The 26,800-nt window shown below is 43.9% G+C and overlaps 1 protein-coding gene across 13 annotated transcripts in view; it reads left to right on the top strand.

The window, feature by feature from the left end:
* Positions 1-3,477: 3,477 nt before the first annotated feature.
* Arfip1 (ADP ribosylation factor interacting protein 1) overlaps positions 3,478-26,800 on the top strand; it is a 57,864-nt gene continuing 34,541 nt past the window's right edge. For 2 of the 13 annotated variants that reach the window (XM_050158810.1, XM_050158797.1), the window contains exons 1-2: positions 3,478-3,834; positions 19,369-19,470. In XM_050158810.1, the coding sequence (XP_050014767.1) occupies positions 19,378-19,470 (93 nt within the window). In that variant the 5' untranslated portion in view covers positions 3,478-3,834; positions 19,369-19,377. Of the gene's footprint in view, positions 3,835-4,062; positions 4,282-7,355; positions 7,442-14,989; positions 15,286-16,255; positions 16,384-19,368; positions 19,471-26,800 lie in introns of those variants that run through there. The other 11 variants (XM_050158807.1, XM_050158798.1, XM_050158808.1 and 8 more) reach the window with 11 other exon arrangements.

Below are 26,800 nucleotides of genomic sequence, written 5' to 3'. Positions count from 1 at the left end.
CGGCCATCCACAGATTCTTAATAACAACTGTCGAATAAATGAAGGGAAATATGGATAAAAAGACACCAGCAGAAACACTGAGTGTTCCTGCTAGTGAGTGAATAGAAAGTGCAGCCTCCCTTCTTTTTTTAAATTCTAATCTTCTCTCCGTACCAGACTGTGAAAGAGAACTGAGCACTGGGAGACACAGCACTGGTGGTCCTTCCCATTCAGAAAATCTGGGGGGCCATAAATGACTCTGGTCTTACCAGCAGTTTACAGTTCTCCGCAGAGGCCCAGCCACTTCCCATAGTGAAAGAGCCCCCACTTTTGTCTTTCACTACTAGACAGCAACCAAGCCCACTTAAACCTGCCCATATCACAGCTCTACACAGCAGCAGTGGCTAGTCTTCTGGAAGTTTCCTGGTGCGCAACACATTACATATGTCTACAACCCAAGTAGTGTTAACTCCCTGATGGTTACAAAAGAATAAATAAGGCCAAAGTGCAGTCTGCCGAAAAGGATAAGGGAACCAATGAGATGGCTTAGCAGCGAAAGTACTTGCAGTACAGCCTGATAACATAGTTTAAGTTGGCTCTTTTTGGGGGAACGGGGTGGGGGGACTAAGAGTCAGTTGTATCAGGCTGGCCAACAGGGGTTCGAATTAAGGGCTGTGGTAAAGAGGTGGCAAAAATGAACTCCTACAGGGAGGACAAATGGGTTTCTAGGGAAGCCAGAGCTGAGCTCAGTGCCAAGGATGAGCAGAAAAGGCATTTCTGCAGAGAAGACGGGACAGTGGAAACAGACATGTGCCGCCACCGCCCAGCGTAAGCGAGCACGCCTACTCCAGATATACAGAGTTCTGATTTGGTTGGCGAGTCTCCCCGACAGAAAGCACAACTGGGACCAGACCTCGGCAAGCCTTGCACAGCGTAGGGAGATCAAATGTATTCAGGACGCCACCAAGGCCAACCAGAGACTTCGAGTGCAAAAGTAACAGTCACACAGGAAGGTTCTCGTTATCAATAACAACAAATGATATCATGATATCATACACGAATAAATGGCTCCTGTGTGTAAAGCCTTCACACCACTAAGCTCATCTGGTGGTACTTTATACATGACTGAGAGAAGCTGTGGACGTACCTATTAGAAAGAAGCTTCTAGAAAGTCTAACACCCTCACCTCTCACCCTGTCCATCCTGTCACCCAGCACCCTCTATTAAAGTACTTCTTTCCTGAAGGCGACACTGTGTGATCGCTGACCTACATCTCGCTCCACGGACAGAAAGCTACTGAGGAAGAGTGCTAGAATTTCTGACCTATTATCGGAATTCTCAGACAAGATCTGGATGTAGCAATTTCTTCTCTTGAGAAAATAGCATCGATAAGCATTATGCAACATTCAAGACCTAAGTCTGATAGACACTTATTTAATGCGAAATGGAATAAAAGCATTAGCCCCTCATCTGTTCTCTTCTTCCTGATTACACAATCAAAAACAGGCAGCCTACCGAAGCCCTCCACAAGCCCCGGGAATAGAGAGCATCTCACTTTGCAAAGGCGAATAAATCACCTCCACATTGTGATCCTGCGTGACAGCAAATCTTTTCATCTTATCTCTCTGATCAGGTGAGAGGGAGGAGGAGGAATCTCCTGTTCTTCCTAAGAAGACTGGGCAGACAGAAGTCTTTGAGGCAAAAGGGGGAGAAAATTAGAAAAAAAGAAGTGAAAGAAGACAGGAAGGAAAAGGGAGGGAGAGGAAATAAAGTCTCCACTTCCGTAGACATAGATTTAAAAGCTTTTCAGTTGGTATAAAAGGATTGATCTCAGAAACACAAAAAGAAAGGGAAAAAAGGAGTGAATAAATTTCCCTAGATCCACAGGACACAAACACCTGCTTTCTCTGGCCCAAATGATGAACAGAAGTTTTTTTGTTTGTTTTGTTTTGGGTTCTTGCAATTTTCCATCATTAATTGAAGCAGATCCCAATATTTTCTTAGGATGGGCCCACGTTTGTACTTCCCTTGGGGCAGCAGAAATCATGGAATAGTTAATTAACCCCATCATATTCCTGTTCACTACAATATTATGGATATGGTCTAATCATGCAGAGTACCGGCACCTCACAGGATTGATGATTATGTAGAATAATCAACGAATAATATCTTTATTAAGGAGAAATGAGCATTAGTTCCAAGTCAGTCAGAATCAAGATAAGAACTATCAGTAGTTCCCAAAGATACTATACCACTAAAGTAGAAATAACCAACACAAGTGCCAAGTATCCCCAAACTCAGAGACACCCTCAGAGATCCTGAGGGAAACACCCAGTTCTGTTAAGTACTAACTGTCCACACCATTCATCCACAACTGGGCATTCGGAGACAGGATTTTCAAGTCACCCTTCATAACATTTGCACTTAGCTCAAAGTCCTATCGAGTTCCTAGGCAATGAAAGCAGGAGTTAGCTAGATTGGGAGCCCTTCCTAAAAACGGAGAAGACTAACGGGTTCCAACTCAGGAGGATGGCTTTGAGTGGGAAAATTCACAGTACTAGGGTTTAAGTAATTTGGTATCTGAAAATTCTCGCTCTTTACGTTAGGGAATGTCATCACTGTTTTTGTAAGGGTAGATGTGCTAGAAATCTAAGACAACACCGTTAATTAGGGCTGAAGAGTATGCGGTTATTACGTAAATATTTATAGTGTCACTTTTAACGAGCCTGGGGGAAGACAACGTACGGGGGGGGGGGAGAGGGAGAGGGAGTGGGAGAGAGAGAGACTGAAACTCCTTGGAAGCGTGCTCTGAATGTCACCTTCTTTCCAGTTGGTCCTGGGGAGGGAGGACTCTTGCAGCTACCCCCAAAGACAGGAGGGAAAAGATCAAGAAGTGCTCTGGGAGAAGGGACAGTTGAGCGGTTTCTGCGGACAGGACGGAGGCGATCTACTTAAGAGGTGGTGCGGATAAGAGGAAAAGCAGAACTGGGTGGCCGGTAAAAGAGGAGCAGCAAAGGAAAGAACTAGGGGCCCACTGTCAGAGAGCGAGCCGGGCGGGAGGAGCACAGAAACAGAGCTGCCATCGCGCGCTCACGGATGCGGGTCTTTCTGCAGGGACTGTCAGGCATGCGGTGGTCGCGGGGGAAAGCGAAGGGTCAGGCTCCCGTGCAGTCCCCGGCCGGCTGCTCATCTCCGCTCCTCCCTACTTCGTCCTCTCCGGTGTCTGACAAAGCTTCTGCTCCTCGGTAGCGGCGTGGCGGTGAGATACGTCCACCTCCACCGTCCGGGCACCGGGTGTGAGTGTGGGAAGAGGCTAGGAGACTCCTGATCGAAGCGCTGCATCTCATGCACTAGAGCGCGCTGCATCTCCTGCACTCGAACCAGCGGCTGCACTCCTCGCCGCCGGCCGGTTACCCCGGCAACGGCCGGCGCGGATTCCCGGATGTAGTCACCCGGGCCGCAGCCCGGGGCGGAGCCGGGAGGACCCAGCCCCTGGAGAGACGCGCGCGCACCATCGAGACGTGGCGGCGCCCGGCTCGGCTTCTGGAGAGAGCCAGAGGAGAGAGGCGATCCCGGGCCCGAGAGCCCGCACTTCCGGTCTTCTCACTTCCGGCTCCGAGGCTGCGGTGCAGGCGCCGGAGGCCAGAGTGAGAGGTCGCGGGTGCAAGAGTCCTCGGCGGGCGGTCGCCCTGAGCCTTTGACAGCTGCAGCCGAGGTGCGTGGGGGAAGGGACGGAGGACCAGCTCCGGGTCGTGCTTCCGCTCACGTCTGCCCCGGGCCGACCGGATTCCCGAGGGCTGCAACCGGGAGAGCCCGCGACCGAGCGCTGCCGGCTTCCCGGCTGCTGACAGGCAGGTGAGGGCGGAGCCGCGGCGGGAAGGATGGGGTTGAGGTGGCGTCGCCTCCGGCTGCTCGCTGCAAACTCGCTCCGGGGCACTTCCACCCCCTGGGAGCCGCCAGGTCCGCCCCTGGGTCCCCCGTGTCCCCCTGACTGTGTCCTGGGGTGAAGGGGGCAGCACCGGTCCCTGGGGCGGCACCTGCTGCGCTCTGCAGGCTGTGGGTGGGAGGAGGTGGCAGAGTGGACTCTGTCCGAGTGGGCCGCCTTGCTGTCCCCTCTTCCCCGCGTCCCCCACTTCCTCTCTCCCGTTGAGGGAGGAAGGGAGGTAGCCAAAGCCCCTCGGAGAGGTCTCCTGACCCGGGTGCAGACAGGCGTCCTGCCTGAAACGTCCCAAGCCCGAGTGCTGGCCAGGGCGCCCCAGGAATGCCGGAGTTTGGAGAAGGAAATTGTGGCTCTGCCTTCTGGTGCGTTCCTCCTTGCCAAGTTACTACTCTTTACGTGTCTAGGAAAGGAAGCTTTTTTTTTTTTTTTTAAGTGTTTAGATTCTAGACTTTCCTTTTTATTGCTTCCTTGGCTTTGTTCTTATCTTCCTCATGAGCCCTCGGATCTTAAGAAGTTTGTACTTTACACTTCCTGCAGATCCTTTAAGCTACCCTCTCAGGATCTTGTTCGTCATTCCTTTATTTTTTCCTGAACTATACTTACTTGGTTCTTATCTGATCAGAAAAAAAAATAAGGAATGAAAGAATTTCAGGGCATTTTAACAACACGTTGCTTTCACAATTGCGAGGGTGTGTTCACATTTGCCATTTAATTGACTTCGTTGACAAAGGAAGGTGAACCCGAGTGATGACGTCGGGTAGTTCTCTGGAGGCTGCAGGAATTGGCCATTTCGTGGTTGCTCTTTTACAGCAAGTACTGCGACTATTGCGCTTGCACTTTTCTTCTGGCTGTTCAGCAAGATCAACTCTGTCTCCTAACTACAAAGTCTAACACTTTAGTATGTAGGAGAACGGCGCATTTCCACTCGTATTTTCTGAATGAGAGGCTCTGCCTGAGCTATTTTGTTTCCATGTTGATAAAATGTTACTTTTCTTGCATGATCCTTGCCTTCATCCTGGATTGGGGCCTCCAGGTACCAGTGATTGTCTATCCTCACCCCAGAAATTATGTTCAAAGTTTGTATGTGTGTGTTCTGGGCAAATGCATTCTTTTTATCAAATTCTTAAAAGACATTTATATCCCGCAAGATTTAAAAGCACTGGTTTAGTGTCTCGTTAAAGCTAATGGAACTAGTTATTTGTGGAACTGTTTGCCCAAATTGCAAATGGCTTTTGGGGGGTGGGGGTGGGTTAAGCAGAGTAAAGTGCAGAGATTACAGCCTTGAACTGAAATCTCACTAGGTCAAAACTGCCGTGTTTCTAAATTTCTTCCCGGACCTATAGAAGGAAGCAGGTTGGTTCCTGATTTGTGGCTTTGAGGTTTCTATTTGGGGATAACTGGCTGTGCCCATTGCTTTGCTAATTCAGAGAATTTATAAACTGATGTGTCCACCCCTATTTAATGCATACTAAATGGCACCAGCCCTCTGGGTGTGACTCAGAATACAGCGTCGAAATGATAGCTGTCCTTTGCTTCCGTTGCCTGTTTTAGCTGGAGATGTCTGTGTTGGGCATGGGCCTCCTGTAAAAAGGGCGGATAAGATGTCTTCCATCTGGCTGTGGCAGTGTTCCACACTCCTTTCTCTTCATTCTATGTCATGAATGTAAATTATTATTTCTTACAAGCTTAATGCAAGTCGTGGGGTGCACATTTACTTACTGACTTGATTGTGAAGTGTTTGGAAGTTGAAGTTGTGAAGTTTTGAAGCTCACTTCACACAACGCTACCTGCACAGCTCATCATGATTAGTCTAAGGGAAGCAATTTCTTCACTTCAAACAATAACATGATTTTCCCTCAGTGTAGTGTCCTCACTTGGTGGAGCAATCAATGCTAAGCTAGTTGCTTGTCGGCTAAGGGTAGGTTTAGAAGATACATCCTGCCTGGCACCACAGTGGGAGGTACATTTATTTGCTTATGATGTACGTGATGCCTGGTGCTGTCAGGATCGCCTTATCCTTCTAGCAACCTTATAAGGTCACGCCCCCTCACCATTTATAGATCAGGGGTTCTTAACCTGTGGGTCATGACCCCTTCACAGGGGTCACCTAAGGCCATTAGAAAACACGGATATTTGCATTATGATTCATAACAGCAAAATTACAGTTATGAGGCAGCAATGAACGTAATTTTGTCGCCACAACATGAGAACCGTGAAAGGGTCGCAGTTTTGGGAAGGCTGAGAACCTGTGTTGTAGATGAAGATTGTGAAACTAAGTGACCCACAGAGCTAAGAGCGTTGGCTTAGAATAATTCTGGGGGAGCCAGGATTTGCTCTTAGGTGTATGACTGTAGATAGTTCCTAGGAATGAATTGGAGATACCTTATTGGATTATGTATTAGACATCAAAACAAAGATCCTATCCTCTACTCCTCATTAGTGGCTGAACACCTTGTCGGATGTCTTATTGAAGCGTAGGCCTGTAGATTGGTAACTGATAGAGGTTTTTTGTGGCGATGGATGCAAGTTTGCTGGATTGTGTGTATTATGACCTGTAAGAATGGTATAATGAGTTTGGGACCATTCGTTTCAGAATGATCATTTAGGATAGAGGAAGGAGTAACTTCAGCCAAGTGCTGAAATTCATGTAGCCTTGGGTGGACACAGAGCACAGTTCCTCAGGGGCCGTGGAACGGGATGAGCTTGGGTGGGTGGTGACTGGAATCAGGTTGTAGCACTGCCACTTTGGGGGTGTCTAAAAAAGGGGGGCTACCTGCTGAGCCATCTCTCCAGCTCTATACTGTATAGTCTTGACATGAAATTTCCAAGTAGTGGAATGAAAATTTCTCCTACCCCCAGGTCTCAGGTCCACTCCCAGCTAATTCAACACGAAGCTGAGGACCAGATGAAATAACACAAGGCAGCTCCAAGCCTCTCCACTCTAACACCACAGCCTCGGCCCTGCCCTTGTGGCTGTTTGGGTGGTTTGACAGTAGATAAAATTCAGTGGCCACTGCGCTGGTGCCTGCCCTGTAGGACTTGGAAGTGCTGTAATTTGTTACATAATTGGTATATTATGAACCAAGATAGGAAGGTTTTCTGTCTCTCCGTGGTACTTAGCAGTTTTTGTTTTGGCTGACAAAACAGCCGTTTCCTTTTTAACTGCATCCAGATGGTCAAAGTCTGCGTCTAATGATCTTGCACGCTGGGATTACTACGCTGTTAGCTCCTTTTCTATGCTGTCAGCTCTCATAAGGGCGCGTGCGCTTTCTGTCTCCTTTGGGCTGTAGATCGGGACATTGCGCTATCTGGGTGATGCCCTTCCTGGAGACTTAAAGATGTCTCAAATCTGTTGGATCCAAAACTAGACGTGTTTCTCTTCTTTCCTCTCCTACCCCCAAAACATTGCTTCTCTTTTCTTCCTTTCTGTCCTCAGTGAGTGATGACCTTCCCATCCATATGAAACCTTGACAGTGTGGAGCGGCCCCACATCTTCCTTGAGAAGGACGAGCGTGCCAACAGGTACTAACACTGGCAGTGGCCCTTGAGTGTCTCCCCACCACCATGGACTGCTTCAGCTTGCACACTGTCCCTTTGCCTGAAACCTGTCTGCAGCCTTCATCTGTGTCCGCTTTGGGCTTGTTTTTAATCCCTATCCACCCCGAGAGCGTGGTTTATTATGAACACACCGATTGTCACTCTCTCCCTTTCCCCAGCTCTTCTACGACCTTGCGTTGCTTTTAGAGTAAAAAGACAATTTCTTTTTTCTTTTTTTTGGTTTTTCGAGACAGGGTTTTTCTGTAGCTTTGGTGCCCGTCCCGGAACTAGCTCTTGTAGACCAGGCTGGCCTCGAACTCCCAGAGATCCACCTGCCTCTGCCTCCCGAGTGCTGGGATCGAGTGCTGGGATTAAAGGCGTGCACCACCACCGCCCCGCAAAAAGAGAATTTCTTAACAGTGACAGTTCTTCAGCCTTATCTTGAATCATGGTCTGAAAAATTCTGGTCTATGAAACTGGCTTTCTTTGGTTCTTAAAAAAAATCCTTTAGATCACTTTATTTATTTTTATTTGTGTGTGTGTATGTGCGTGCGCATGTTTGCTTGTTTGTATGTGTGCCACAGCTGGGTCTCCTGCAGGAGTAAAAAGTGCTTTGAGCCAGTAAACCATCTTTCTAGCTCCCGGTTTATTAGTAATTCATATATTTGTTGTGTTTATGTGTATGTTATGTAGGTGCATGTGGACCCAACAGTTAAATTATTCTTAAGTTGTCACTGTTTAAGATTTCAGTTTATTTTTTTTTTCAGATTTTGAATTGGAGTTGTTATACATTTTGTAGTTAAAATGGTAATACTTAAATTGTAAACTAAATTGCTGGTTTTTTAAATACACATAAATGAAATACTAATAGTTTATAAAATAGTGTAATGTTTTTAGATTGTTTGTAATAAGCTTTCCCTGAGTATTGAATTAGTGTGACACACTTACATTGTGACAGTTTTTCCTGGTGTCTTTTTTTCTGTTCAGGATCCCATCCGGCCATCAGGTGTTCCTGGCACAGAGAGTTTCTCAGACTCTGTCACTTTCAATGAGCTGATAGGTTTTTGGATTGCTGTTTCAGAGTAACCTGTGGGGATTTATCTGGTGTTTTTCTCATGGTTAGCATGGGGAGGACCACAGCGTGACAGCGCCATTCCTGATTGTCACTGTGACTGCGCTGTTGCTGCTCCTGATTGTCACTGTGACTGCGCTGTTGCTGCTCCTGATTGTCACTGTGAGGGCGCCTCTGCTGCTCTCCTTCATGACGGTCTCACCTTGTCAGATTTGCTCACTGTGGACTCGCTCTTTCTAAGCCCTTTCCCCTTGAACAGGGCCTTTTAGAGAAGGAGAGCTTTCTGTGCTGCAAAGACAGAGTGGGGAATTATTCTTTACTTCCTGGGGGGGGTCTTCATTAAAACTTTGGAAATAGTCTGTAAAGGGGAAATTTCTCTTCTATTTACTGATTCATTTAATAATTTATATCAAATTTATTTATATTGTTATTTAAAATTATATGTGCGTGTATGGGTATGTTCACACGAGTGCAGCACAGGTGCCCATGGACTTGAGTGGCCCTGGAGCTGGAGTTACAGGTGGTTGTGAGTGCCCTTTCGTAGGTGTTGGGGACCAGTCTCCAGTATCCGTGAGAGCAATCCACTCTCAGCAGCGGAACGCTTTCTCTAGACCCTGTGTTTACTTGACAGATGGTGCACGGTTTGCAGTTTGGGTCATAATTCAGCAGTGCTTTTTCTTTTTTTGGCTTTCAAGACAGGGTTTCTCACTGTAGCACTGACTGTCTTGGAACTCACTCTGTAGCCCAGGCTGGTCTTGAACTCAGAGATGGACCTCCCTCTCTGCCTCCTGAGTGTTGGGTGTGCATCATCACTGCCCAGCAAGTACCAGCAGTGCTTTTTATTGCTGTACTTATGCTGTAGTTATTCCAGCCCTTTTCGTTGATTTCTTGAAATACTCTTGTGATTATGAAGATTGTGTCGTCTCCCCCCCACACACACAGTATTTTATGTGGTTGTTCATTTGGTTTTAATTTTTGTTCTATAAGATCCTTCCGCTCATCTAGCGTATTACCTTTCTTGGTCCTGGAACTGTACAGTCTCCTGGGAGCCTCCCTTTTTTTTTATTAGAAATTAAAAGTGCTATTAGAAACCAGTATCCGGGCTGTGTGTGAGCGCCATTGCTTCTGGGGGTCTCTCAGGAGATAGAGCAAGGGAATATATATGTGTGTGCTAACTTGTATACACACCAGAATGTATGTAAACATTTTATATGTGATGATCGGTATCTGTCTGTATTAGACTGTGCTTACCATGAACGTTTTTCTACTGAAAAAACTTTACCTGTGCATTTTGAGATGATTTATGTGACACGGTTCGGGGGAACTTAGTAACTTTCCATTTATCAATTACTAAGGGAGAAAAGTACCAAGGAAGTCATTGGATCTTGTCATGAAATAAGTCACAGCAAATAGCAGACACTGAGTATTGCTGGTTCTTGGTTGGTTTCCCTGCCAACTGCTGGCTGTGCAGAAAGAGGTCCCACTAAGCAACAATGTAGCATTGATTTACAGCTAGTTTCCTTTTCAGAGAGTAATGCAGATTTGAGAACCCTATCACTTTAGGTTGTTTCTCTGTCACACATGGGGAAAAGAAAAAGGCTTTTTCAAATAGTTGGTTTTTATTACCTGTTTTAAAAATTGGTTATGGTGATAGGGCTGACTATTGTTCACTATCTGTAAGGTTAACTTATCAGTTGTTTCTCTTTATGACATATAATTCAGAATTAACTAATTGGTAAAAACTTCTACTTCTGAAGTTTTAGATTGATGCATTTATCTTAATAAGCAACCTGAACTGAATTTATTAGTGTCCGGAAGGACTTGTAAATACTGCCCTTATCTATCAAGATAAGCAGCTATCAAATGGTTAGCTTGCTGTAACTCTGCCTTCAGCTTGGCCATACTGTCTCAGCCCTCCTGTGCTATAAGGCGTTCTAGTTTGAAAACTCAAATTAAAATGTCTGTTCAACAGCCATCGTCTCACAGATCCTTAATATTAAACCCTAGCCTCGGGCATCCTAGAGACTGTGACTCCTGGGCTTTTGCTGTTTCCATGTTATCCACGGAGTCTTCTGTTTCTTGGTTGTGGGGAATCTGGCAGGTCCAGTACCTACTGCTCTATTTTCCCTGGGTTCCAACAAGGCCGATTGTTTTTACGACTTGTAGGACACAGAGTTCCTCTTGCTAAATTCCTTCCACCTTAAATTTTTATATGAATATGTTACTTTCTTCAGTTTATAGAAATCAAGTGACTTTGTAGTAAAAGCTAGGGAATCTCACCTAGCTGTAATTGACTTATAAACTTCATTGACACTGCATGCATTTTCATAAATGCTAATTAGTAATTTATTTTGTAAGGGTTTGTTCCTTACACTCATTAGCTAATGAATACCTCTGACTGGTTGTGGAGGATGAGCCTGAGAAATAATAAAACATTTTGCCCTATAGCTTAACTGACCTATGAGGGCATGAACATTAGTGGTAATCTTAGAGTGGTAATTTATCATTCTGTTTTAAAGACAGTGTTAAAAATAGCTGAATTTGCATAAAAATCAGAAAAGGTGAATTTTTTTGCAGAGAGTGGGTAGACATTTGCTCCATGGCCTGGCTAGTTTAAAGTACAGAGTCTACCACCTCAGCTATTCCACTAGCAGAAAATGTGTGTCTTAACTTTCACTAGCCTAGGGTGCTGAGGCTTGAGTTGATTATCCTGCATGCTCGCATTACAGGTGTGCGCCGTAAACACACACACACACACACACCCTGGTTATTTATAGCCTTCATTAAAATTATTTTTCAAGGATATGTGAACATTATTATAGTTCTAAGAGTCAGTTAGTTTTAAGAAGTGTCAGTACTTCTTCATCCTGTTGGCTCTCAGCTCCCCAGTTCCCTTCTTTCCCTTTTCTGTCTGTTCCTCACCTGTCCCTGTAGATAAACTGTCTCCTTTGTTTCAGAGTTTTGCTGCTTGTGTGTTCTGTATTCCCCTTCATTTTTAGATAAAGGTAGAAAACTGTAGCTTGTCAGACTTTGTTTTCTTCGATGGTCAGTTACATAGTTTCAGATATGTGTGACCTGTGGCTTGTGTACCAAATGCTGCCATGGATAGCTATAGATGTGGCTAAACTTAGAACATCATGGTTTTCTTTTTTTTCTTTTTAAACTTAACTACAGGGTCTTGAGTATTACCCTTGTGAATGGTAACGGCGCAGTGGACTTGCCTGGTTTAGATGTGTATAGTTTAATTGCTTTTGTGTGTATAGGCTCAGGTAGTTCTCAGTGTGTTATAGTTGCAGAGAGTGCTGCAGTGTGTGCGTTACGCTGTCAGTGGTTGCCATCTTCCTGTCCAAGGAGAGGGGATGTCTGCACATGCCCAGTTTTTTCTCATATAGGTTTTATATGTTGCTTTTTTGTTATGTGTGTGTGTGTGTGTGTGTGTGTGCCCCCCCCCCCCCCCCCATCATTTGGTCCAATGATTAGTGTTCTCTATGCAGGCTATTGAGTCGAATGTTTGTATTCTTCTACTTCAATGAATTCTTTTCTTTTTGAATTAATTTTATCATTGATTCTTTGTTGTCTCCCGATGGTCCTGTTGTTTGCAAATAGAGATAAAGTTTTTTTATTATTACTCTGATCTCTCTCTCTGTTTTTGTTTGTTTGGTTGCTTTTGTTTTTGTTTTTTCAAGACAGGGTTTCTTTGTAGCTTTGGTACCTGTCCTGGAACTAGCTCTTGTAGACCAGGTTGGCCTCGAACTCAGAAAGATCCACCTGTCTCTGCCTCCTGAGTGCTGGGATTAAAGGTGTGCACCACCACCACCCAGCAACTGTGATTTCTCTTAACTGGTCGGATTGGCCAATGCTTCTGGTACAATGTTGAATAATAATGAAGATGGTGGAAATTTTTGCCTTATTCCCAATCTTAGTGCAAATGCCTGTTGTTTCTTTATTAAATAAGATAGATATTAAATAAGATATAGAACACACATGCTGAGAGACAATCAATTATAATTCTATTTCTTTGAGTATTTAATTTCAAATGGGTGTTTCAGCTTATCAGATATGTTCCATCTCAGTGTATGGAGAAACTATACATTTACCCTGCTTAGCTGCTGTGCTATGTCACCAGCCCTGTAACCACCCTGTATGAGGGAAGCGAGGGTCACGGGGGAAGAGCTGTCTGTGAGGTATGGGAAGGGGCGGAGCTGGGCCTGGTTGTGCCCAGTACTGCAGCAGATCCTCCTTCAGTTTCACGTGGCATGTTGACTTGCTCAGTACTTTGGAGCTATACTGAATTGATGTGTGCAATGCACGTATTCATCTTTTTAATAAGTTGTATTGTACTAATAGTGGAGGAAATCTCAGAAAGCATTTAAATTATGAGCTTATTAGAATGGCTTTGTCTTTGTATGGGCAAACAAAAATCTGAATAATTTCATTTGACACAAAAGGCATTTGTGCTTTTGGTATTGGAACAAAATATGGCCTGTCTTGAGATGTATAATTAGTGCACTCAGCACTGCGACCCTCCTGTCTGAAGCCAGAGCTACAACAATTGGGCTGGGATATTTGCACTTTCTCTCTTCACTCTCTGCCTGTTTTACTCACTTCTTCTTTTTATCTAGAATTGACTGATATCGAGAATTTAATCCTACAAAGCCAGTAGGAAATATAACTACTGGAAAGCAGAAAAAATATGCACTTGGGTACTTCCTATTGCATTTTCAGAGAACTTCATAAAAATATGGTACATTTAAGAAACATCTGGGGAAACTTTAAGCTTATTAAACCTTTACTTTTGCTTGCTCATTGGCAAATTGGGTTAAAATTAAATTCAATTAAATTGTTAAATAAATTAAACTACTGTTAAACAGTGATGAATGCCTTATATAATTGGAAAGACTGTAGATCTTTTCTATAAAGATTCTATTTTTTTCTAAGCACTTTTTAGAAATTACGTTTTCCTGTGCTAATATCTGTTTCTTTTGCCTTATTAAGGTGCTCTTTCGGCTTTGGATGAACTTTGTTAATTACACTTCTTGTCCCTATGACAACCAATCAACTATAAGAGCCAGTTGTCAAATGGAAGGTCATTTGTTACATCATGGTCTGTCTTCAGGATTTATAAAATATAATAAGCTAGGACTATATCCCACGAACATTTTAACCCTTGGTGTTGGCAGCTATGGAAAGAATCAGACTAGAGCTTAAGTTGGTAATGAGGAGCCTTCCTCTGCACCCCTGGGTGAAGATGAAGAGTTAGGGGAGACTGTTGTCTGAGAAGCAGCTGGAGAAGGGAGCAGGGTACGCTAGCTAAGTCGTTTCCTAGAGCCGTGGTGTTTCTGCTGTGCTGAAGAACTGCTCAGTCCGTGTAGATGTCAGTCCGTCCAGTCGTGGGGCGTCCCCTCTAAGGCAGCTGCAGTGACTGCCTTATAAGAAAGAGTGAGCCAATGCTGACCTTGTCCTTCTGGTCTGAGGACTTCACACACCAGGCTGTCTACAGAACTCCCCAACCTTGCATTGTTGATATGTTTGGTTAGATAATTTTAAAACATCATTTAATTTCAGTCATCCTTGAAGAAGTAGTGTATTGTGAGGTTAAAGAATGCCAGGCTTGAATCCCAGTTCATCAATTTCTATAAAACTGACCTCAGCAGATTTTCTAAAAGCAGGAACAATGGTCCCGAGGCCAGACGTTAGCTACACGGCTATACGTGTTGATATACACGAAGCAGAGAGATCTCGGATGTCTGGTCAGTGCTCACTGTCCTTCCTCTCACAGGGCTTCATTTGCAGGAGGATGTGCATTGTCCAGTTTAGTTCCTTAACCTTTGTAGACCTTGATGTCCTCACCTATGAAGCTTCCACAATGGCTGCTGCGTATTAGACTAAGGAACCATAAGTTACGAAACTGGCTTCTTAGCATTCTGATACCTGGAGAGCTGGTAAACCATTTCAGTTACCACAGAAATATTCATAAAGGTACTGGAAGACCTGCTTCTGCTCTTCTGCTGCTGAGTCTAAAACCAGCTCCAGCCCAGTTACTCGGAGAAAGGGCCTTCCTGAAGCTTTCTTCTCCTGAAGGGTTAGAGCTTTGAGAGGGCCCTGCAGCAGGCCAGCCACACAAACAAATGAACGAATGAGACATCCATAACCTTTGGCTGAAGTCTGACTTGGCAAACCAGTTATGCCTCCATTGCTGTTTCAGAGATCTAAGATGGTAGTCGGCATCTCTTCCGCTGTGACTGGGTGCATTGCCATTATTTAGGTATTTCTGAGTTAGGATGCTCACTTAGAGACCTTCCTTGGGATTCTCAGACTCTGGATGAAATGGGTTTTGTAAATGGCGTTTAGACTGCTGCAGCCATTTTCATAGTGGCAGAGGACCGTTCTTTTCTTTTTGTTTTGGTAAAACATTTTGCAAAATGTCAAACTTCTTTGCTTCTTTTTTTGACTTATATAAGTCACTCCCTTATAGGTGGGCACAGTGATCTGAGAGACACCGCATACCCTGCCAGATTGTTGCTGTGGGTGGATTATGGACTTCCAAGAAATACAATTCCTCTACTTTTAAGAAATGGTGAAACAGAAGCCAGGCATGATAGTCCATATCTTTAATCTCAGCACTCGGGAGGCAGTATTCGATGCCAGACTGATTTACAGAGCAAATTCCAGGACAGCCCTGACTCCAAAGAGAAATCCTGTCTCAAAAGAAAAGAAAATGGCGAACTAGAAATTAGAGAGGCGGTCTTATGTGCAGGTACTCGCAACAAGGTTTCTTGAACCATGGAAGTTTTTACTGCCGCATCATAGCAAGTCCTATACCTGTGCATGTGTGTGTGTGCGTGTCTACGTATGTGTGTTTCTGTGTGTGCACGTGTGTGTACATGTGTGTATGCATGTGTCTGCATATGTACGAGTGTGTGCGTGTTCATGTATTTACATGTGTGTGTCTACATATGTGTGTTTGTGTGTTCATGTGTGTGCATGTGTGCGTGCGTGTGTGTGCATGTGTCTACAGGTGTGTGTGAGTGTGTGTTCATGTATTTACATGTGTGTATGTGTGTCTACATATGTGTATTTGTGTGTGTACACGTGCGTGCATGTTTGTGTCTCTGCGTATGTGTGTGTATATACACGTGTTTACATATGTGTGTTTGTGTTTGTGCTCGTGTGTTTGTGCATGTGGGTGTGGGTGTGTGTCTACGTATGTGTGTGTGCGCTTGCATGTGTGTGTGTCCAGGTATGTGTGGAAGTCTCTCATCTTGCTCAGCTACTGGAAAGCAGGCTGAAGCAACTGAGTCCCCAGTGGAGAAAACTTTAAAAACGGATCCTTTGAGAGGAAGCAGAAAAGGAACCGTTCTGTAAACTCTTCATTGGTGGCTTACATTCTGAAACCACGGAAGAATGCTTAAGTACTGCTAGGAGCATGGGGAAGTCCACGGACTTTGGTTATGAGCCACCTTCAGTGAAAGGACAAGACAGCTTGACTTTGTAACCCACTCCTCCTTGGCCCAGGTGGATGCTGCCCGACTGCAAAGCCTCATTTGGTAGATGGAGTGGCTGAGTCCTCCATACCATATCAAGAGGGGAGTCTGGAAAACCTGGGCCCCTGTGACTGTGAGGAAGTTGTTTGATGGTGGGATTGAGGGAGATCCTGAGGAATACTACATTAGAGGTTACTAATATAGGATATGTAAAATTGATACTATTGAAATAATTTCTGATAGGAAGCCTGGAAGGAAGTGGAGTCTTGCCTTTGTTGCATCTTATGATCATTATCTGTGGATAAAATTGTTATTGTAAAAATACCAAACCATCAGTGGTCAAAATGCAGAATAAGAAAAGCGTTGTCTAGGTAAGTATAGGGAGTCTCAAGTTCTAGAAATGGAGGTGGAGGTTTAGGGGGTCTTATGGTGGCTGTGGAAATTTAGGACCAAGACCAGGACGCAATTTGTGTGTGTGTGTGTGTGTGGGAGCGCAGAATGTGATGATATAAAAGTGATACAGATTTGGGGACGGCTGTAATGTGTATGGAGGTATGCCTGAGGGTGCAAGTTTTGGAGGTAACCAGATTATGGAGAAGGAAGAGGAGGCTATGGTGGAGGAGGACCGAGGCTGTGGAGGTGGTTCCCGCAAACTGTAGAGGAGGAGATTACAGTGATTCGGGAGACTATAACCTGCAGTCTTCTAACTGTGGTCCAAAGAAGAGTGGAAACCTTGGTGCTGAATAGCTGGGGAGGAACTGTGGTCATGGGGCAGTGGAGGGAGGGAGTGAAGGGGTGTGGAGAGAGGAGCCTGTGGTGGGAGGGGCCAACTGGAGAGGATGAGGGACGGGGAGCAAAGCAACTTTAGGTTATAGAGATAACATAGAGATAACAGTGCTTGCTGGCCGGTGGTGGTGGGTCCTTTAATCCCAGCACTTGGGAGGGAGGGCCAGGCAAATCTATGAATTTGAGGCCAGCCTGGTCTCCAGAGTGAGTTTCAGAAAAGCCAGGACTACACAGAGAAACCCTGTCTCAAAAAAGCCAAAACCAAGCCAGGGGTTGGTGGCGCACACCAACACTCAAGAGGCAGAGGCAGGTGGTTTGGGGCCAGCTTGGTCTACAAGAACTAGTTCAGGACAGGCTCCAAAGCTACAGAAAAATGTAGTCCCAAAAAAATAAAAAACAAAACCAAACCAAAAANATTTCTAGTAATGTGTGTAAGCACCCCAAGGTGCGCTTACCGGGAAGATTCTAGCCTAAGTCCATCATGGGTTGGAGCTGCCTGGGAGAGCAGAGCTGTCCGGTCCCTCTGGAAGCAGAGCAGAGTCTGACCTCACTTCCTCTTCCACCCAGAATTCTATTCTGTTTCCTCCTCCCACCAATGCTTTAACCTATGAGGCCAGCCAAGCAGTTTCTTTATTGCTCAATGACCTTCCTCCATCAGAACAGGAGGATGGGCAGGTGCTGGACAGGATGGCAGTTTTAGAGTTTGAGGATTATGAAGACAACGCGTAGCATGGCTAGTGGTGACTTGTATGCTTGAAATTTGCTACAGTCAGGGCATTTTAGGACACGCACGTGCGCACACTCACGCAGCTAAGGAAGGTGGTAGATATGGTACTGTGTTATTTAGTTATTTCACAGTACTTATGTATCAAAACATGCACACTACAGTTCATCATATACAGTTTTATAAACTATGTATTTATAAATCTGATTTTATATGGCATTTTATACTAAATATATTTTAAATATATGCTAAATAAAGTATTATAAAATTTTAAATAATTAGAGTGTTCTTTTACTATGGGGTTTTGCTATTAATATTAATCTAGGTCATTTATGTGGCTCTGGTTTTGAGCTCTGCTTTGCTTCTTGGTCTGTCCTAGAAATAGCACCACACTCTCTCACTGTGGTAAAGACGACAGGTAAAACTACCAGCCCCAGCCTGGTGTCTGGCAGCTCTGCTCCAGGTTCCTCCTCAGGGCTACTGTGCACATTCAACCCTTTGATGGCTCTAAAGAGTCTTGCCTTTGAGTGGTGCTGAGGAAGCACTTTGCTTGTGCAGCCAAAGCAAGTAACTTGCTGATTTGAAAGTTACTCTTTGTTAATATCAAATTCTCCTTTTGGGTATTGTCCTATGATGTTATTTCACTTCATTTAGAAGGCAGAGAAAGGAAAACCTTTCCATATTGGATGTGAACTTTTACTAGTGGTGATGCCCCTGGAGAAGCAATAATATATACCTAAGTCAGTGCACCCTACCTCGTCCCATAAAGACACTCGGCACCGTAATGCTTGTTTCTGTCTGTACCTGCCCTTAGTGAAGATGTGTGGTGGTTTGACTGCAATTGGCCCTCATTATCTCATAGGAAGGCCATTATTAGGAGGTGTGGCTTTGTTGGAATGGGTATGGCCTGTTGGAGGAACTGTGTCACTGTGGGAATGGGCTATCAGATTTCCCAGTGTCTCACTTGACTTCCTGTTGCTTGCAAGATGTAGGTCTCTCAGCTCTTCCTCCAGCACCACACACTGTCATGTTCCCCACCATGGTAGTAATGGTACCTCTGAAGCTGTAAGCGAGCCTCCTCAATTAAATGTTTTCCTTGTCAGAGTTGCTGTGGTCATGGTGTCTCTTCACAGCATTAGAAACCCTAAGATGATGGGTCTCTTACATATCTGATATCCTTTAGTTAAAATTAACCTTAGTTGTGTGCCTTTCCTCGAGAGTGGAAACAGTATTTCAAAAGCATCTTTTGACTGTTTCCAGTATATTTATACTCAAAATCTATTAGGCATATGTTAACCTAAATATTAGTCACTTTCTCATTTAATTTTCCTTGTTAATGAGCAAGAAATTGTGTTTAACCTCAAATCTTTTCTTTTAACAAAGATAAAATTCCATAGAAAAAAAATAAATGTGTGGTGGTGCACGCCTTTAATCCCAGCACTCAGGAGGCAGAGGCAGGTGGATCTCTGGGAGTTCAAGGCCAGCCTGGTCTACAAGAGCTAGTTCCAAGACAGGCACCAAAGCTACAGGGAAACGCTGTCTCGAAAAACAAAACAAAACAAAAACAAAACCAAACCAAAAAAAAAAAAAAAAACAAAACCAACCAACCAACCAAACAAACAAACAAAAAAAACAAAACCCAAAGCCAGTGCTAAGGAAGCTCTTGTCTCAGTCATACCTTATAACACAGAGAGTGAGATGAGTTATCAGCTTCATCTCAGTCATCCCATATCATTTAGGTAATAAATGTATGTGAATACAGCCTTAAAAATGCACCTTTTATAGTTTGGTATTAGTATGATTTATCTTATTTTTTATATTTATGTATTTATTATTAATTTTTTAGGAATCTGACATGGCTCAAGAGTCTCCCAAAAACTCTGCAGCAGAAATTCCAGTAACTAGTAATGGAGAAGTCGATGACTCCCATGAACATGGCTACCACAGGGTAAGAACACTTTGCTTTCTGCTAACACAGAGAATCATGACAAGACTTTGCCGATCACCTGAGTTTGTTATAAGGAATACTGGGTTGTCTGTGACATTGATTTGCCAAGGTTAAGCTCCACGGCCAGAAGCTTTGCTGTTTAGCTTAGTAATAGGCAACATAAAAAACAGAATTATTAACTAACTTTTATGTCATTAACCAGAGTGACAGTGTACCTTACAGTTTTGGCACATAATTTTATATAGCTTTTTACTTTTAATAAGAAAAATGCTAGAGTAGTATTTTATCTTTTTAAATATTATTATAAATATTAATATATCCTTTTAAAATTTAGCATCATCTAATGCTTTTTTTTGAAAAGTGCATAATTCTTAAGTAACTGTTCTTGATTTTGCCTTTGTTTTAGTTACTTTTTGACTTCTGTGATAAAATACCATAACTAAAATGGCTTATGGAAGAGGGGCTATTCTGGCTATGAGTCCACTGTAGGTGGGAAGTCATGTTATAGAGGGAGCAGGAAGCATAAATTGAGAATAGGAAATGCAGAGAGGCTATGAACTCGCAAAGCCCACCCCCAGTGGCGTACTTCCTCCAGCGAGGCTCTGCCCCCTCAACACCACCATCGATCCATGAGCCTGTGGGCGACATGTGTCATTCAAACCACCAAGCGGTCACCATCCCGAAAGTGGCGTAACTGATTCCGAAAGAAACTGAGATCGAATGCATCTCTTTTATATGTGTGTGTGCTGGGCCGGAACCTGGGACCTTGTGGATGTTCGCATGCCTCTGCCACTGAGCGACAGCTGAAGCCTAGTGCGTTTAATTTTGCTCTGCCTCCAGATTTGGAATTCAGTTTACTGCATTTTGAAGGATATGAGATTGGAAATATCTGGATTCAAATTTCATCTGTGTCATTTCTGACACTATAACCCTGAGCATGTTTCTGTTTCTATAATAAAATACTGACTTTCTATAGGATATTAGTAGTCAGTGAGATGAGTAATGTGCCTTATACGGCCAGAAATGAAAGTGATGCTTGTTATTTTGGCGATTCAACATTCTCTAATGACAGTTGATACAAGTGTACAACTAAAAATATGGTTTCTGTGGTCTTGAAGAGGTGGCTGTGTTTTGTTAGGCTTGTTTGTTGTCTTAGACAGGGTCTCACTCAATACCTCTGGCTGGCCTGGAACTCGCTGTGTAGACCATGAATGAAAAGAAAACTTATAGAATGGGAAAAATACTTATAAGCCATCTATTCAATGCAGTTAATGTCCAAAATATGTCAGTAGCAGACAACCCAATTAAAAAATGAGCCAAGCACCCGAGTAAACGTTATTTCTGTCTTTCTCCCCCACATCTTTCTTGTGCCAAGGGTGAGACCCCTGATGTGTGCCAGCACGCACAGTTGTACTCCTGAGTTACAGATGCCAGCTTCTTCCAGAAAGAGTGCAGTAGACAAAGACAGGAAAATGTGCTCAACACCACCGACTCACTAGGAAACCAGAGATTAGAACCAGAGGCAATTGTCATTCACGCGGAATAGAGTGGCCTTTATCAGTGTTAGCGCCATTGCTTGGTGTTGCTCGTTTTCTCTCTCTCTCTCTCTCTCTCTCTCTCTCTCTCTCTCTATGTCTTTTAAAGACAGTACATAAATATAAGACAAATATTGAGGATATTGTGGAGAACCCTTAAACATAATTGGTGGATGTTTTAGTTAGTGTTCTATTGTGTGCTAAGGTTCCAAGACCAAGGCAGCGTACAGAAGTCTGCTGGGCTCCAGAGGGGGAGTCCACAGTCATCATGGGGTGAAGCGTGCAGCAGCAGACGTGGTGCTGGAGCAGCAGCTGATGAGGCAGGAAGAGCTGCTGGGAACCGTGTGGGATTTTTGAAATCTCAAAGCCTGCCCCCAGTGACACACCTCTCCCAGAAGGCCACATCTCCTAACCCTTCCAAGCAGTTAAATATATGAGTTTATGGGGGCCTTTCTCATTCAGAACACCACCGTGGGAATGTAACAGCTATTAGAAAAAACAGTGTATAGGGTGTCCTTGAAAAATTAAGAACGGAAGTTGTGTGTGGGGAGAGTATAACTGTGAGGATGAAGGAGAGTCTTCCCTTTGTATAGCATGGGTTAGCCCGGAAGAGAGCTGTGCCCAGTGAGAGAAGCCAGGCACAGAGAGGTTTTTTAAACCTCCAAACACAGAAAATTTGTTGTAATTAGAGCGGCAGGGCTGCGTCCCCAACACCCCGGCCGCTTGCTAGCTCATGCCCGAAATAACAACATACAAACTGTATTCATTTAACTGCTTGACCCATTTCTATCTAGCCTCTTCTAGGCTAACTCTCGCACCTGGATTAGCCCATTTCTAGTAATGTGTGTAAGCACCCCAAGGTGCGCTTACCGGGAAGATTCTAGCCTAAGTCCATCATGGGTTGGAGCTGCCTGGGAGAGCAGAGCTGTCCGGTCCCTCTGGAAGCAGAGCAGAGTCTGACCTCACTTCCTCTTCCACCCAGAATTCTATTCTGTTTCCTCCTCCCACCAATGCTTTAACCTATGAGGCCAGCCAAGCAGTTTCTTTATTGCTCAATGACCTTCCTCCATCAGAACAGGAGGATGGGCAGGTGCTGGACAGGATGGCAGTTTTAGAGTTTGAGGATTATGAAGACAACGCGTAGCATGGCTAGTGGTGACTTGTATGCTTGAAATTTGCTACAGTCAGGGCATTTTAGGACACGCACGTGCGCACACTCACGCAGCTAAGGAAGGTGGTAGATATGGTACTGTGTTATTTAGTTATTTCACAGTACTTATGTATCAAAACATGCACACTACAGTTCATCATATACAGTTTTATAAACTATGTATTTATAAATCTGATTTTATATGGCATTTTATACTAAATATATTTTAAATATATGCTAAATAAAGTATTATAAAATTTTAAATAATTAGAGTGTTCTTTTACTATGGGGTTTTGCTATTAATATTAATCTAGGTCATTTATGTGGCTCTGGTTTTGAGCTCTGCTTTGCTTCTTGGTCTGTCCTAGAAATAGCACCACACTCTCTCACTGTGGTAAAGACGACAGGTAAAACTACCAGCCCCAGCCTGGTGTCTGGCAGCTCTGCTCCAGGTTCCTCCTCAGGGCTACTGTGCACATTCAACCCTTTGATGGCTCTAAAGAGTCTTGCCTTTGAGTGGTGCTGAGGAAGCACTTTGCTTGTGCAGCCAAAGCAAGTAACTTGCTGATTTGAAAGTTACTCTTTGTTAATATCAAATTCTCCTTTTGGGTATTGTCCTATGATGTTATTTCACTTCATTTAGAAGGCAGAGAAAGGAAAACCTTTCCATATTGGATGTGAACTTTTACTAGTGGTGATGCCCCTGGAGAAGCAATAATATATACCTAAGTCAGTGCACCCTACCTCGTCCCATAAAGACACTCGGCACCGTAATGCTTGTTTCTGTCTGTACCTGCCCTTAGTGAAGATGTGTGGTGGTTTGACTGCAATTGGCCCTCATTATCTCATAGGAAGGCCATTATTAGGAGGTGTGGCTTTGTTGGAATGGGTATGGCCTGTTGGAGGAACTGTGTCACTGTGGGAATGGGCTATCAGATTTCCCAGTGTCTCACTTGACTTCCTGTTGCTTGCAAGATGTAGGTCTCTCAGCTCTTCCTCCAGCACCACACACTGTCATGTTCCCCACCATGGTAGTAATGGTACCTCTGAAGCTGTAAGCGAGCCTCCTCAATTAAATGTTTTCCTTGTCAGAGTTGCTGTGGTCATGGTGTCTCTTCACAGCATTAGAAACCCTAAGATGATGGGTCTCTTACATATCTGATATCCTTTAGTTAAAATTAACCTTAGTTGTGTGCCTTTCCTCGAGAGTGGAAACAGTATTTCAAAAGCATCTTTTGACTGTTTCCAGTATATTTATACTCAAAATCTATTAGGCATATGTTAACCTAAATATTAGTCACTTTCTCATTTAATTTTCCTTGTTAATGAGCAAGAAATTGTGTTTAACCTCAAATCTTTTCTTTTAACAAAGATAAAATTCCATAGAAAAAAAATAAATGTGTGGTGGTGCACGCCTTTAATCCCAGCACTCAGGAGGCAGAGGCAGGTGGATCTCTGGGAGTTCAAGGCCAGCCTGGTCTACAAGAGCTAGTTCCAAGACAGGCACCAAAGCTACAGGGAAACGCTGTCTCGAAAAACAAAACAAAACAAACAAACAAAAATAAATAAATAAATAAATAAATAAATAAATAAATAAATAAATGTCAAATGTATTGACTGGAGTTAGGCTATATATGTTTATAAAATAGTAAAACAATCTCGTGTGTCTGGATTCCTAAAGATACATGTGTGCTTCTTCCTTCATGCCTGTTCATTTAGAATCTCGTAGTGCCTTTTACATAACAAAGGCTCACCTGACCGCCAAGTGGTAACTTACTGAGCTGCAGTGATTTGTTTGGCCAGCTGGTGTCGCTGTGGCACAAGCAATGAAATTGTCAACTCTCCTATAGAAAGGTTCAGTGTGTTTGTGGTTTTCATCTGACTCCTTGGCCTGCTCTGAGAGTCCACCCTCCACATCTACATTTCTGTGGAGATTTTCGTAGAAGTGCCCATGCTGGAGATCCCTGTACCAGTGTTGTGGTCTCGGCTCATAGATGGGGGTGACAGTCACTGTGGAATCTGAGGCGCCTCCTCTGCTCCTCAGTAGACCTGCTCATCTTTTCTTCTAAGTAAAATAATCTTCACAGAAGTGGGGTTACTCTTTGGCCTTTGAACCGTGTATTATTTACAACGATGCTGTTTAAAATGACTAAACAGCAGCTGTGTGAAGTGGAATGAACCTGCTGATCTCAGCTTAGTGGGGGAGGCCCGAGGGTCAGGGTCGTTCTCTGCTACACAGTCAGTCCAAGGCCAGCCTGGACAACAGTAGACAACAGAGTAGAAAGCACAGATGAAACGTGGCCGTGTCGTTACCTGTTCATTAGTGACTGGACATTTGGACAAACGTAGTCGCACACAGTGAAGCTTCTCACCAACTCCGCGGCAATTGTCAGACGAGGGAAACGGTGTCCAAAACAAAAGCACATGGTCTACACGTTCCATCTCTAAACCCTTTAGAAAGTTACAGAATTTCCATTTAAATTTAGGGGTTACAGTGTAGGGTCTTCAGAACTTAAATTACAGAGTACTAGCTGGGTGGGGACTTCTTGGAGGTTGGCTTGCACTGCTCTCCTTTGCAGCAGGCGGAGGACCCTGCATGCCCAGATGGAGTTGCTAGCGTCACATAGCCACTCCAGAGGCCTGTGTGAGTGGACTGTAATTGCAGTGAGGGCAAGAATCCTTACTCAAAAAATACTAACTGTGTAATGGAGGTGTCAGTAAGTGTTTATGATGAATGCATACTTTTGTTGGAGCTGGCCTAGAAGTTAGGCTTCTAGACCTGAGTGTGGCGGGAAGTGTGAGCTTCAGTGGGACAGCATCGTGTGCGCTGGTTGTGCAGCATGGGCTGCATGAGGACCGCAGGATTGGCAGTTCACACGGCATGAAAGGTAGAGGGGCCACAACAAGTAAAAAACCGGTTACTTCAACCAGACTCCCATTTTAGAAATATGTCTGAACTGAATGTGGTGGTGCTAAAAATACATACGAACCTTGTTTGAAGTTTTTAAAGTGTCATATTGCTCATGAAAACATTTTAAGTGTATTGAATACTTCAATATTGAACTGTAGTTTCGGCAGAGTTGGAGCTTAAGCCATTTTAAGGCTTGAATTGAGTGCCAGCAACATGAAAGTGTGAAGTGGGGATTTAGTGTTGGTTATGAATGAACTCATTTCTGAAAGAGACTTTGTAAGATACAGGAATAAATGCAGTAGCATATATTCAACAAGTTACTAAGCTATGAGTACCTTATATTCGAGCATGAAAAACCTGGCAAGTTATGTGAAGATGATACTTTAGAAAATTCTGTGCACTCTGGGCTATATTGTATTACTTTAGGAATTTTAACACCCCCCCCCCCCCATAGACAGGTTAACACACACAGACTTCTGAGTCTTATCTCTCCAGTTATCCGTTCCTCTCTTCCATCCCAGATTGTTCTGTACCATCAAGTTGAGTCCCTTAGACTTGCGCAGAGTGGTACTCTTAGCAATATGTGGGCTTCTGGCTTGTGAGGATCTTCAGAAGTCCTGAGTGACTGCGAGACCAGTTCATCTTCCCAGTTCTGTTTGTTTCCACGTCTGCTTACGACAGCATCCCTGCCACTCTGAATTAAGTCACTTTTACTGAAATTCATGATCTGCCTACTGGCCTCGTCCTCTTCTTTTGTTTGCTCTCATACATTCCTTGTTTTTAGTACGAAGCACACTCTACCTTTAAAGACCGACTGGCCTATGTTTTTGTATTTATGGGAAGTTTCTGCTACATATGGTACCATCTTATGTGTTAAATGTGTACTCTCATTTATTATCTTGTCTCTGAGATGCGTTCCTGCCTCCCAGCTCCTGTCTCTGACTCCCAGGTAGCTGGGTTTCACAAGCATGTGCACCGCACCCATCTTGAGGGTCACATTTTAGGACTTCAAGCTCAGACTTAGAAGCTCTTTGTAGGTGTCTTAGGTAGAGTTGGTGAATATTAGAAGTTAATTGTATGTTAGTTTTAAAGTATAGGCATGCCCTAATATAATTAAGATGGCATTGTTAAGTGTATTACTTAACGATGGGTCAAGGATGAGTGCTTATAATTCCATGTTTGTGGAGATGATAAGGAGATACACTGATGACTTTGGTGTCTTCTCCTGTCTTTGCCATTCCTAAAGTAATAATCACTCCTCCTAAATCGTATGAAAATTTATATAATCTTCTATTGATCCCACTTCAAACACTCAACAGAGTTCTGTTTATAAATTAATACGAGAGGGTATTGTCCTACGTACTCTTTGTGTGTTGTCTGTGAGGTAAGCATTATTAACCCTCAATTATCTCCATTCTATAATAAAGAAACTCAATAAGTTAGAGAAGCTGCCTGGGATCACGTGGTCATTACGTGGCTGAGCCAGGTTCCCAGCTCAGGATTGTCTGGGTGGACCTCAGAGCAAGTGTCTCAGCCATTGCAGCCAATTGATTATTGCTCTTGTTTTTAAAGTAATGAATCCACTTGGAATCAGAACTGACTTTCCTGACAACCAAAGTGCTAAACAGTTTTGTTCCTTCTGAGGTCCACCTGTGTTCTCAGTCTGGAGAGGTCACCTCGGCTCCTCACCATAGTCTTCTTCACGCAGAAGTTGATGTCTTTGTTTCAGTCACT

Source organism: Alexandromys fortis, unplaced genomic scaffold (genome assembly GCF_014885135.2).
Source record: "Alexandromys fortis isolate MF-2015 unplaced genomic scaffold, M_Fortis_MF-2015_v1.1 scaffold_102, whole genome shotgun sequence".
Taxonomy (NCBI): domain Eukaryota; kingdom Metazoa; phylum Chordata; class Mammalia; order Rodentia; family Cricetidae; genus Alexandromys; species Alexandromys fortis.
This window is presented reverse-complemented; position numbering and strand designations above follow the sequence as displayed.